Source organism: Equus caballus, chromosome 28 (assembly GCF_041296265.1).
Source record: "Equus caballus isolate H_3958 breed thoroughbred chromosome 28, TB-T2T, whole genome shotgun sequence".
Classification (NCBI taxonomy): domain Eukaryota; kingdom Metazoa; phylum Chordata; class Mammalia; order Perissodactyla; family Equidae; genus Equus; species Equus caballus.
Genome location: NC_091711.1, coordinates 36528573 through 36542279, shown reverse-complemented (window position 1 = coordinate 36542279; position 13707 = coordinate 36528573). Strand labels below are relative to the sequence as shown.

General features: G+C 47.3%; 2 protein-coding genes across 3 annotated transcripts in view; one reads left to right on the top strand and one right to left on the bottom strand.

The window, feature by feature from the left end:
• The window catches only part of SYN3 (synapsin III), a 460518-nt gene that overhangs the window by 144290 nt on the left and 302521 nt on the right, over window positions 1-13707 (top strand). For both annotated transcript variants that reach the window (XM_023631109.2, XM_023631110.2), the window contains exons 5-6: window positions 4151-4307; window positions 7481-7570. In XM_023631109.2, coding sequence (XP_023486877.2) covers window positions 4151-4307; window positions 7481-7570 — 247 coding nt within the window. The remainder of the gene's footprint in view (window positions 1-4150; window positions 4308-7480; window positions 7571-13707) is intronic.
• TIMP3 (TIMP metallopeptidase inhibitor 3) overlaps window positions 12700-13707 on the bottom strand; it is a 54509-nt gene continuing 53501 nt past the window's right edge. The window contains 1 exon segment of the mRNA NM_001081870.2: window positions 12700-13347. Within this exon segment, the coding sequence (NP_001075339.1) occupies window positions 13150-13347 (198 nt within the window). The 3' untranslated portion in view covers window positions 12700-13149.

Here is a 13707-nt window from a genome sequence, read left to right as displayed (position 1 = left end):
TGGGGTGACATGGAGGACTTGGCCCTTCCCTGACCAGATAGAGAACCTGGGGTGCTGGATATGGAGGGAGGAACCGTATGCCACAGGTCGCCTGGCTTGAGCCACTAATTTCTCTGCATTCCTTGCAAACCCCTCAACCCCGGGCTGTCAGGACCCTGTGCATTCTATGTAGCAGTGAATGGCAGGATTTGAAGTGGAACACATGCCCAGTTTGCCCAGATATATCCCTCAAAGAAAGTGTTTATCTTTCTACATATCATATCTGAGCATCTTGAGGGGTCGTGGGGTCCAACTTGAGTTCCCTGGAGTTAAAACGTTCTTGGTGATGCTAATATATCTCCAGGAAGACAGAACTCATTAGCTTGTAAGGCAGCCCCTGGTTATTAGAGGCCACGTGGTGTCTCGTGGCAACGTGGCTGTCAGCCCTCGTTCTCTTCTCTAGGACCACAAGGAAAGAGGTCCCTCCCTTTTCCAGTGGCCATTCCACTTTGTGTCCGTTCATTTATTCATTCCTTTATACGTGCGTTCATTAACTCAATCACACATTTAAAAACATTGGGGTGGCCTAGTTTGTCCAAGATGGGCAGGTCCCCTCTTCTCACTGAGCTGATGTGTTTAGAGGGAAGGGACAGACAAGAAACATCTAAACAGATAAACAGGAGAAATACGATTGTCACAAGAGCTGTGAAGAAAGGAAAATAGGACACCATGAGAATTGGGGCAAATTTTGATGGAGTGAACAGGACAGGTGTCTTTGAGGAAATGAACTTGAGCTGATGAGAGAGTGATAAGAATGAGACACCCATGCACAATTTGGGAGAAGAGCTTCCAGGGAGAGAATTAGAGGAAGGGAGGGTGTCAGTGTGGCTCTAGTGGAGGTGAGGGAGGAGAGAAAGGTAGGTGTGAGGATGGAGAGGTAGGCTGGGGCCTTGAGCCATCGTAAGGAGCTGAGGCTCTGCTGTCAGAAAGAGGAAGCCTTCAGAGGGTTTTAAACAGGGAAGTGATGCATACTTTTGAAAGAGCACTTTGAGTATGGAATCTTGAGGTGGATTTTCAGATCCTTAAAGACAAAGAGGAGGTGATCACTACTCTTATTTCAAAGAATGAAAAAGGTTCCAGTTTAGCGGTGAGTTCTAGAAGTCCTCGTGAGAAAGCACCATAATATCTGGGACTGGAGTTGGCGTATCCCAGGACAGGCCATTGGATGCTCCTCTTGGAAGGGCACCCTCTTTTTCGAGGTAGCCAGATTTTTCGCCCCTAGGCTCTGTGCCTCTTTTGAGTTCTGCACAAGCAGTAACAAACTGGCAGGCCAGCCAGCATGAGACCTTTAATTACTTCCTCTTGGAGCAGAGTGGAGTTACCCGTAGTGAGACACTAAGTTTACCACAACTGCTGTCGGTGAGGGAAACCACATCCCAGGAGGAGGGGGCATCCCGTTGTCAGAATCCAGGCCCCGGAGGAGCCTCTGAGCATCAAAGCAGAGAGAAAAATCAAAAGGGAAAGACTGATAGATTCGACTCGGAAGGAATAGGAAATGTGTTTACGTGTTTTTTTAAGATGCACGGACATTAAAAAAAATGAAAAGACAAGAAAACAACTAGTAAAAACATTGCCACACACGACAGATAAAAGGAAGCATCCTGATATAGTACAGAGCTCCATCCATGAGGAAACAGTAAGACCCCGTTTTTAAAAATGGGGAAAGATGTGAGCAGACTTTTGCAGAAAAGAAAATGCAAATGGTTAATAAAAGTACTCAATCTCACTAAAATCAGGAGTGCAAACTAAAACAGCAGTGGGATACAGGGTATCTTTTGGGGAAAATTGCTTATCAAATTGAAAAATGTAGTTTTTAAAAACCACAATGCTGGTGAGGCTGAGGTGAGATGCATGCTGTCATGTGCAATTGGTGACGGGCGCCTTTAAAAGGGGGTACTTTTTTGAATACCTGAAAAAAAGAGTTCATACCCTTTAACCCAGTGATCCCAATTCTTAGAATCTGTTTTAAGGAAATAGTTGAAAATGAAGGCATTGATTTGTGTGCAGAGATGTATGTGTGTGAAATATTGGTAACAGCCCACTTGATAAAAGTAGATGGTCGGTTGACTGAATTGTGGCATACCCATTCAGCGGACTCTTAGCCGTTAGAAGTGATATTTTTGAAGAGATTTCGATAGTAGAAGAAATGCTCACACTATATGTGGAAAACAGAAAAATCACAATTTCTAGAAAGCTTGAAATCAAATATGAGTATGAATGCATATTATGTATATTAAAATAGGTAATTGGATTGTAATATGCATATAAGGAAACATGCACATAGAAAGCTTATTAGAGATTTTCTCTGAGTTGAGGATTATGGGTAATTTTGTTTACTTCTTTATGTTTTCCAAATTTTTATTTAACTTCATATTTTGCATGAGGAACACGCATTACTTTAAAAACCAGATAAAAGCAGAAAATGGTGATATTTCAAGACAGTGCTCCCTATTGTCCCCTTAGAGACACATGCGCACCACCTTCATCTCTTCCTTCCATCTGTGTTGCTGTAGGAGGCATCAAAGCTGAGCCCAAAGAACAGGAAAGTGGGAGCAGGGACCTGGGCGTGACCTCCTGCTCTGCCACGGTTTTCCCTGGTGACCTTGGACATGTCACTGCCTTGCTGCAGACCTCGGTCTCCCCATCTGTAAAATTCTCGACTTGGACTAGCTCATCTCTAAGAATGCAATAAGGACACAGGCATAGCCATTCCAAGCTTCTAACCCAACCCTAATCCTAACCACAAAGTGACATGATTGACCACTTCTGTGAGCACAGTGTCAGCCATACTTGCGCTGTCACCGTCCATGTGGTCCCCGTCGGCATGAGTGAGAACTTAGCGGGGAAGACCCTTGCCATTTCCTTTGGGGATGAGGAGATGATGTTCATGTGCATCATTCATTCCTTCCACACGTGCTTATCACACCCCTGCTCCCGCGGCTCCAGACCCTGGGAGGGGTGCACAATGAGGCCCAAGCTCAACAATCTGAGAAGCGTCTGCACCTGCAGCGCATTCTTTCCTTCTGTCTTCAGGGGAGCAGAGTCCTTTCCTTTGACAGTTGTTTTAATTTACATTTGAATTATTTTAAGGAGATGCAATTTATCTGACGCCTTATAAGGGCCCACTCTGGGTGAGCCAAATGGATCACACCATTTTGAGTGTGAACCGCCTCCTAACGTGAGGCTGATTTTCTTGTGTGACTTACACGTGAGGAATCCTGAAATAGATGGATCCTTCACGGTGTGAATAAAACAATGTGTGAATCCACCTGGAGCCGTGTGATGGAGGGAAAAGTGTATGGACTTGGAGCCCAATGACCTGAGTTCAAATGTGGCTCTCCTGCTTCCAGCTTTGTGACTTGGGGAAGTTCACAGCTTCTCTGAGTTGCGGTATTCCCATCTATAAATTGGGGACATAATCCCGAGCTTATCCAGGTCTGCTTGTGAGCATCAATCAGGATCGGATCTCCAGGAGGACCTAGCAAAGAGCTTGGCATGTCCTCACCATTGCATTAGTATTCTTAACTGCTTTCCAGAGGTTGCTACTTGAAAAGAACAGGACACATTTGAAATAGATGAGAGGTAAGCCTTGCTGCATGGTGGTGGCGAACAGGGCCATGAGCCTGCATAGACCTGGCCCTGCCGCTTACCCACTGAGCGTCTTTTGGAGGGAGTGACTTCATCTTCCTGAACCTCCGGTTGCTCATCTATAAAATGGAGTTGATGGCAGCAGTACTCATGTCCTGGGGCAGCTGTGTGGATTCAGTAAGGTGATATGTGCATTCACCACAGTGCCTAGTAAAATTGCAGCATCTTCACTGACTTATTTGATACATTGTTTTCTGATTGCAAATAAAATACTTGTTCAATATAGAAAATTTAGAAAACAACTGAAAAAGAACAGAAGATAGTGAGTTATTTTCTTCCACTTACTTGGTAGTTGCTGTGTTTCCATCTGACCCTCCTCATCCGCACTCCCCCACCCCATCCCCATTCTGAACTGAGGGTTCCCTGTGGGCAGCAGACATGCTGGGTCAGTGCTGTCCCTGATGCCCTGGTTTTCCATCAATGTACGGTGTGGTAACGCTGCTGTCGGCCCCTCTCTTGGCAGATCCTTCAAGCCAGACTTCATCCTGGTCCGCCAGCACGCCTACAGCATGGCCCTGGGTGAAGACTACCGCAGCCTGGTCATCGGCCTCCAGTATGGAGGGCTGCCCGCTGTCAACTCTCTCTACTCCGTGTACAACTTCTGCAGCAAGCCCTGGGTGGTAGGTGACGGGCCAGGCTGACCTGGAGCAAAGTGGGAGCAGCGGGTGGCCACCCAGCCCTGAAATGGGCCCATTCCCCAGCATGGAGGCCTCAGTAATGAAAGGAGCAATTGAATCAGCCGCTCGGACCCCAGACCCCTTCTTATAATTCTCACCTAACAAGTATTATATAATAATATATTATGATACAGTGTTATGTTATCATAATATTAGTGGTAAGAAGGGTACCATATTCTTCTTAGCAATATTCTATCAGATCATCATGTTAACAGCAGACTTCATTTACTGAGCACTTACTGTATACCAGAAATCCGTGCCTCCCAGTGCTCCTGCCATCACTCTCATGTGAATGGGCATCATCGCTCCACTTTACAGAGAAGGAAGCTCAGCTTCAGAGCAGTTAAGGGGCCTGTCCAGGGTCATTTGGCCGGTGAGAGGTGAAACCAGAACTTGAAGCCATCGCTTTCCAACCCCCAAGACTTGATTCCCCCGCCTTTTATTCATTAGTCTCATTCATTCACTTGATTTTGTTGAGTTTCCGCTCAAATGTTACCTGTAAGAGAGGCTTTTCCTAAAATGCCACCCCTTTATTCCCCAATACTCTCAAATCTCTTACCTTGCTTTATTTTCCCCCAAAGACTTATCTCTACCTGGAATGATCTGTTTATCCATTCATTTGTACATTATCTGGCTCCCCTACTAGAAGGAATTCATTCATGAAACTAATATTTATTGAGCACCTACAATGTCCCAGGCACTGTTCTAAGTCCTAGGAACATGGCAGTGAGCGGATCAGACCAAAATTCCCACCCTTGGATCTTACATTCTAGGGAGCAGGGGCACCCTAGTACATTAATAAATATGCCCAATATGTAATATGACATATGGTAACTGCCAAGGGGAAAATAAAGCAGAGAAGGGGAACAGGAAACGTGGAGGTTGATGGATGGAAGTGTGCTCTAAGCTCTTAGCCAGCTTGTCTCTTCTTTAGCTGTCTCTCTGTGTGGTCTCCTGGTGGGAGGGCAGTGCATGAGAACATGGGCTCTGGACCCAGACTGCCTAGGTCCAGTTTTCTCCATGTATGAGCTGTGTAGCCTTGAGAAACTTGTTTAACCTCTCTGAGTTGATTTTCCATATTTGTAAAATGACCATAATAATAGGGCCTTCCTGGGAGGGTTATGAGTTGATACATGTAAAGTGCTTAGAACAGTGGGTGGCATCAAATACACACTCAGTAAATGGTGACAATTATTGTTGTCCCTAGTGCTTGGAACAAGGTCTCTGCAGAGTTGGCATTCAGTATTTATTGAATCAATTTGTGCATTACTTTAATAGATAGGGATGGTCTTTAACCACTATTACCATAGCTCTGGTCTCCTTCTCATCCTGCCCTAACTGAGGTTTTTGGCCTGTGACATCCCAGATTCAAGTGCCACTGTTCAAAAAGGGTCCTAGATAGCATGAGCCCACCCTCCTCATTTTCCACATCGTCATCACGATGGTGGCAGCTATCATCCATTAGCACTAACTGTGCTCTGCGCTGAGCCCTTAACACGCATATTGTGTTTAATCCTCAGAACCACCCTGACGAGTAGGTACTTGTAATATCTCCATTGTACAGATAAGGAAATTGAGACGCGTGTAGCTGATAGTAAGTGGTGGAGCTGGGCATCTCCCAAACTCGGGTGCTTGATCAGGGAATTCCTCTCCTTCTCTGCACTTCCGTTTCCTTATCTGCAAAGTGAGGGACCCCTTCCCCATCATTTCCCATATTTCTGAGGTCTTGCTAACCCTCTAAGTTGACTCCATGTTGCACCACAGCTGCATGCCACAGCCCAAGAGTTTGCAGACCAATACTGGTCTGATGCAGAACCTTCCTAAGTTACCCCATTCTCGCTGTCTGAGCTCGTAGTGTTGAGTTACCCCAAGCCTGTCTGGCACAAGACTTGGCTCCTCCTCTAGCCATTGGGCATCCACATGAGGCCACAAGTTGCAGTTTATTCCTTCTTTCCGATCAGAATCTACCTTGCTCTTCCCTGCTTGCTCCCCTTCACCTTCTGGGTGAATTCCCAGCTCCTTGGTCCAGCCTTTAAGGCTCCTGGTGTTCTGTGATGGATCATCTTCCAGCCTCCTCTGTCACCATCCTCCATACCCAAGGCCACAACCATGGCAACTGCTCCCGAGTGTGTTCAGCACACACTAGTCTCACTGCGCACTGGAATGCCCTTTCTCCTTCTCTTATGTCATCTGCTCCAAGTAGTCATCCTGATGCCCCCTCTGTCCCTCTCCCAGGTCCCACAACCTCCCTTGCTTCCCTCCAGCAAGACATTGGTATCCCCACCATCTGCCCACAGTCTGTCTTCTCTCAAGGCCTGGTCTGCCATGTTCAGCTTGGTGCCCCAATATTAAAGTGCAATGTCATGCACAAAGTGAGCTCCCAAGGATGCTGAGTGGTGTCAGGTGGTGGAGAAGAATGAGTCCAAGGCCTGCCTTTTGGGAGCTTACCCCCAGCTCTGGGGACAGTAGCTCCTTCCATGGCAAAACAAGGAAGTGCCAAAGCAGGAGCAGCACAGCGTAGAAGGGATGCAGCTTGAGCTGTTGGAAACAAGAGGGGCGCAAAAGCAGTGAAAATCTTTATTATTAACATTTGAGTGCTAACATTTGAGTACTTCTATGGACCAGGCACTGCTTTTAATACCCAGTATGTTTAATCCTTACAACAGTCCTGTTTTCCCCATTTACAAATAAGGAAACTGAAGCTCAGAAACCTAAAGTGACTTCCCAGGTTGCACAGCTAGTAAGTGGTGGAGAATTTGAACCCAGAGGCTACGCCATAAACTACTACACGCTGTGCCTCTCGAGAAAGAAGGGCATTGAAGGCTGGGGCCGTGGTGTGAATGTCAGCAATGCTTGTGTGAGATGCCGAGGGTTTAGTCAATGCTCGTTAAATGTGATTGAGCTGAACTCAGTGGTCTGGCAGGAAGGAAGGGCTTGATGCAGCCAGATGATGGAGGGGATGAATGTCCAGCCAAGGACTCTGGCTTTTATCCCATAGGCTGGGAAGACCCACTGGAGCTTAGCTCTGAGCAGTCAGATGCCTAAGGCATCACATGGGCAGTTTCGCCATGCCAGGTAGCAACAGTTGACCAATGTTCTCTCCTCTTCTGTCCCAGTTCTCTCAGCTCATTAAGATCTTCCACTCCCTGGGTCCTGAGAAGTTCCCACTTGTAGAGCAAACGTTCTTCCCCAACCATAAGCCGATGGTGAGTGCCTGTTTTTACTCTGCTTATTTTTGTGATACGGAACAAACACAGATGTTCACATCTCGGTCCTTCTGGACAGAGGAGCTGGGCTCAGGGGCTGCTCCCTGACCACCTGGCTCTGAGGAAGAGCTGTGACGTCCTCTGGGAATGCCTGGCTTTCCCAAGGAAAGAGGGATCTCTCTGGGTGAAATTTCAGGCAGCAGGGCAAGTGACAAAGGTGGACGGCATTCCTTGGGACATCGGGAATTTTCTGCAAATCAGGGGACAACTTGAGCTGGCATGTTGGAGCCAAAGGTTGATATAAAGATAAAAGATTGTCAATGTGGGATGTTATTTCCCTTCAGCCCTCTGTGGGACCTGGTTTCAACTCGTATTTTAATAAAAGCAGTAATATTTGATTTGCATTGATTGTTGGAGGACAGTTTTCTTTCATGTCCTCTTTACATTCTGACGTTTGAATATACCTGAGGATGTCTCTGGGAGGTAGTTGGAGCTTAGCTTGGTACGTGGAATAGCCTCCCATTTGGAGGATAGCTGGGTGGGAGAGGTTAACGTCTTTTTGAATGGGGTGGAGAGCTCTCCATCCTGCAGCCGGAAGGAGATGGGCGGAGGAGTTCCCGGCAGCTGGATATAGCCCATGACGTGCCTGTTTACATGGTTGGTGGTCTTCTCAAACTGGTCAAAGGAGTTCAAGGCTGTGGTCCCAAAGTTGCCTTGGGAGGAATGTGAGTTTTGGGGAACAGGACAGTTAACAGGGTTTCTGATAGTCCCAGCTGGGGAGTGAGGTCTGTGTGTGGAATCCCAAGCTCAGGCAGCAGAACCGGACAGTTCTCTTTGGAGTCACTGATGGGTAGGGCTGCAGGCTGCAGGTGGGAGCAGGCTGACCAGGCAGAGAGGTTGCCCATGGATTATCCTTCCCTATTGTCTGACCCATTGAGAGTCACGGGATCCAGGCTGTGCTGGGTGGAATAAGAAGGGCATGGGGAACCCAGCCTATTCCAATAAAGTGTCAACACAGTGGAGGAAATTTGAGGTCTATCATCAAACCAGCCTGGGTTTGAATCCCACGTCTGCCTACTTCCTAGGTCTCGGGCAGTGAAATTAAGCTCTGTGCACCTCAGCTTCCTCAGCTGAAAACCATGCATGGGAGTGGCAAAACCTCATCAGGCTGTTGAGATTTAATGTAATCACGTGTATAAAGAGCCCTGTGCCCAACACATAGTAGACGCTCAACGTAGAATACCTGTAAAATAAGGGCAAAGCTGGAACCTGGAACATTGTCAACGATGGGATGAAAGTTGGGTGAGGGGTGTGCCATCAACCAGCGCAGCCCATTGAGGGTGATAGGCCCAGCTGTAAGCTCTGGGGGGGCGGGGGGCTCTCCGGCTGTAGTGGGGCCTCATGAGTTCCTGGCATACCCAACTCGGCCGAGCCACACTGGGAATTTCAGGCAGGCATTTGGCATCGAGGACTGCTGTTTACAGCCTTCCCCTCCCACTTCCACCAGGCTGAAATTCTTAGGAAGAAAACAAGGGAGGCTAAGTCAGGGCCCCAGTCTGGGAATACCTGTACCACTAATAAGGTAAATTAGAGATCCAGATTCTGTAGAACTGGGGAGAACCCTGGCCTGAACCCAGGGAGCCAGGTCAAGGCTGGATTAGCAGCCAGAAAGATGCCTCCTGAAATTCCTCCTGCCTGGGGAAAGGCCTGGGGCAGGGTGGGCCCACACCATAGAAGTCAGTGGAGGGAGGGGAGTGTGCATGGCCTGCAGCCAGGCAGACAGGACCGGCTTCCAAGGTCCTCTGCTGTCTATAGAACCCGCAACGACGGTCAGGACACAAGAAGGTGAGAGACTGCAGGTGTGTGATAGAAATAAAACCACTTTACTGTTTAGAATAAAGGACACACTATAAAAAGTGAACATTATGCAACATTACAAGACAATATACATTCACGGAATATAAAATTCATAAATAACATGGAGGAAAACTGTAAACAGTGCTACAAAATTTAGCAACAAATACATTCCTTCCAGACAGGGTTTTCTCTGGTTGGTTTCTCTCCATCACTTCTGGGTCTCAGGATAGCAGACTGGCTAATGGGGAAGTAGGGGGCACAGGAGGATCTACAAAGCTCCTCCCCTCAGAGCCTGAACCATCTCTAAGTTCTTCCTCTCTGCACATTTCCCAAGCACCTCTCACGTGTTGATATCCACACTCCCCTTCCTACTTCCTCCCCCATTCTGTTTTGCTTTTGCTGTCAGATTTCCAAAGTGTTTTTCTTTTGTAAAATTATTTTAGTGATTTTTTACTTTAGGTAGCCAGGAGCCAAACACTTGGGTGTCATCTTGGGGTAATCCATATTGGTGATCGTCAAGCACAAGATGAATGGCTGGGGCAGGGGAGGGTGCTGTCTCCTGGGGGCCACAGTATCCCCAAGACAGAGCTGTTCCAATAAGTCATTTGCTTCTTTAATTGTTCAAGAACCACAGCATGAAATATGGTGCCCGTGGGCTATGGCTGGACCACCATGTGGTAGGTCTGGGTCTGGATGAGGGTAAAGGACCCGCGTTTCCTAGCGTTTCCTACCCTGGCCAGATGCAGCACTGGTCTGAGAGGCAAGAGCCTGGGTGTGGCACTCTCTGGATAGGGAGGCAAAAGAGATGGCCAGGGGAGGCCAAGAGATCTTGAAATCATAGCCCCCATGGCCCTGGATTTTTAGGAAATATCATGGCTTCCCAATTGGGTGGACAAAGGGACTAGGGGGAAAAAGAATGGGAATGACCAGCAGTCTGCCCAGGGCCAGTTGATACAGAGCAAGGATGTGAACGTGCTTGCTATTTTTTCCCTCCTCCTTCCTACTCCAGAAAGCCCTGGGATGCCAACAGGAGGAGGCTGGGGGAATCTCCAGCGCTAGCTCTTCCTGGTTTCCCCAGTTGGCCAGTCTAGCTGCCTGCACAGAAGTGTTTCACCCTCCATTCCACTATAGAATTTGATTCAGGAAAATGGCGGCATGTGGGTTTTATTTTTGTTTTTCTCTTAAACACAATGTACACATATTACAGCCTACACATGACACAAGATTTAGCAAAATAAAACGCTCGCAATATGATTGAAATACGGAAGTGTCTCAGCTACATAAATGATTTTAAATTATACAGTAAGTGAACAGGTGAAATAAACAAAGCTATAGCTTACAGAAAGCTCAAAAACCGCCCTCCGACAATGTCGCTTTGCAAAGGACCCTTCTTTGCCCAGGACCTGCCGTTCTCCTCATCAGGGCCTGGCAGATGGGACTATGGTTTTGCCAACTTTTCTACTCCGCAGGGAAACTTCAGGTGACTCATGCTCGGGCCTGACCCCAAGTCCCTCCTTGTGTGAGTGGAGGGGACCCCCCCAGGGACCAAGAATGGCCGGATGCCTCATAGAGGACACGCTGATGTCTGATTGTGGAAGAGCACCTATGCGGGTTGGGTCAGTGGTTCCACCTTGCAAGATTTTGAAGTCGAAATGAAAAAAGTCTTAAAACACCAAGTCTGGGGCTCACCCCTTAAAACCACTGGCCCTCTGACCTCAGCTCCTTCTGCTCACATTGCCCCACTGAGAGGGCAAAGCCTCCCATTTCTTGTCTGCCAAATGGCATGACCACAATGTGAAAGGTACAATGTAATGAAATCGATCCCAAGGAAACCGGATGCCTGCACTCTCTTCCCGCTCTGGGGTTCTGCCAAACACCTTGCCTGGGCATTTGTGTGTGTGTGCCAGACATCACAATGTGTTGTCTGCGTCTTTTTTTTTTTTCTCCTGTTTCAATTGGCAGCTCCGTTTCCTAAAGTGGAATGAACTGAAGATACAAATACTAATAGAGGATAAATACCCATAATCTAAAAAAAGGAGACAGAGACAAGAGCAATCATGTTAAATGTCACCATCCTACCGTCCCAACTCTGTAAAATATCCATTGTCACCTACTCTCGGCATCTCACTTTCAACACTAAAACTTAAAATAATTTTATTTCATTGGACAATTTATATTATAATTTTATTTCAAAAAACACAACAAAAACCCTATAGCTGATTGCAAAGTCAGGCTTCCCCAGTGACCGCGAATTTTAATTCCATAAGGTGAGGACCTCAGGAGGTGGCATTTACCCCCTAGTGAGCTGAGGGAAGGGGAGCAAGCTGTCCCCAAACCCAGGAAAGGTAGCTGTCTAGCCAAGGCAGGATATCCCTCCGCTTTCCCTCCTGTGCCCAGGCCCCTGACCCACACTAACTCTCATCTCCCATCTGAGCCAAGCCAGTAAGGCAGTTCAAAGAAGGCCCCAAACATGAAGCACGAGAAAAGGAGAGGGGTAGAGGTCAGACGACCCCAGTTAGAAGGATGCCAAGGGTGTTCAGAATTTCAAATTTTAATTAAAATGAAAAAAAAATCAACTTGGAATGTCATGATTTTCTTCAAACAAGCAACGACAACAAAATAGAAGAGATTAAACTATTGGCGTATTTAACAGCATTGAACAGAATTCTGTGTCCTGTAAAAAATTAGCTTATGTCCCCGTGTGGGTATATGCACATGTGTATACAAACACATCCCCCTAGGTGAACTAAACACTACTTTGGAAATAGTATTCTCTACCCCAAAACTACTTGGCTATATCTGTGGATAGTGTGCGGTGTGTGTATTTCTCCAATTTACATAAAGGCAAGCTCCTGGCCAAATCTCCTGAAAAGTTTTCCAGGAGGAAATCTTGTGGGAGGTGGGGAGAGGAAAGACATTCATCTCAGTCTTTCACCTGAGCTTTTGTACAAGGCAGGCAAACGGCCTCCTGACCTCAGGCAGATGTTTAAGTCTTCAACTAAGAAAGTTCTGTTCTTCTGGCCTGGCCGCTTGCTCCAGGCCCAGAAACATCTGGTCAACCCAAGCATCACTGGGCTGGGGGAATTGAGTGTGTGTTTGCTGCATCATCTCAGACCCTCCCCAGTTTCCTCCCTCCGTCCCTCAATGGTACACGCAGACACAGACACAGTCTGGTCAGGACATGCAGTAGCATCTCCTCGGTGTAAGATCTTCTGCGTACCTTGAGTCTATCTGCTCGCTGCCCTTGACTGATCCTGAAACAGCTGGCCTTTCAGCAACTTCCTGGTCTGTGTCCTTTATGTGGTGGAGAAGAATGGCAAAAGCAGGAGGGTCTGCGAGATGGGGAGTTGGGGAAGAAGGAAAAGCAGTAGGTATTACAATGCCCAAATGGGGTAGTTTCTCGATTTTTGTTTTCCTAAAAAAATATAGATTATATTCTCACGAAGAAGAGGCGTGTACATTCCTCATTCTTTTTGGCATGGCACCAAAAATTCCCGGGTGGAAATAGGTGATGTCAAAACCAAAGAGAAGGAGTAGGGTGGGGCCAGGAGGATGGTTCCAAAGAAACTCCATATGACAGCATAGACTTTTCTTTAAGTGTTCGAAGTACTAAATTTGCGAGAAAACAGGCACTAATTTCATTGTCATCATCTGGGAAGAGTTAGTGTCCGAGGGAAGCTCAGTGGGGAGGGAGGGAGGTGAGGTGGGGCTGGGGCTGGTGCTCAGGGGTCTGTGGCATTGATGATGCTCTTGTCCGGGGGGGCCCAGCCTCGGTACCAGCTGCAGTAGCCACCCTTCTGCCGGATGCAGGCGTAGTGTTTGGACTGGTAGCCAGGGTAGCCGAAATTGGAGAGCATGTCGGTCCAGAGACACTCGTTCTTGGAGGTCACGTAGCAAGGCAGGTAATAGCAGGATTTGATCTGCAATGAGATAACCACCAAGGGTTGGTGGACTCGGGCCGTGATGCTCGCCATGGCCGACCCAGACCTGAGGCTTGCCCCAGTCTCCAGACCTCCAGACCCCGTCTCAGAACCTGGGACCACTCAGGTGGAGCCCAGCCACACCAGTCCCTTAGTGAAAATAATATAAATAACATTCACTAACACTTACTGAGCAACTTCTGTGTACCAGACATTCTGCTAAGTGCCTCTATGTTATTCTCCATAACTCTCATAGCAGATTTATCTCCCTTTTATGGACAACAAAATAGAGGCTCAGAGAAGTTAAGTAGCTTGCTCCAGGTCACACAGTCAGAAAGTGGTAGAATTAGACATTTGAGT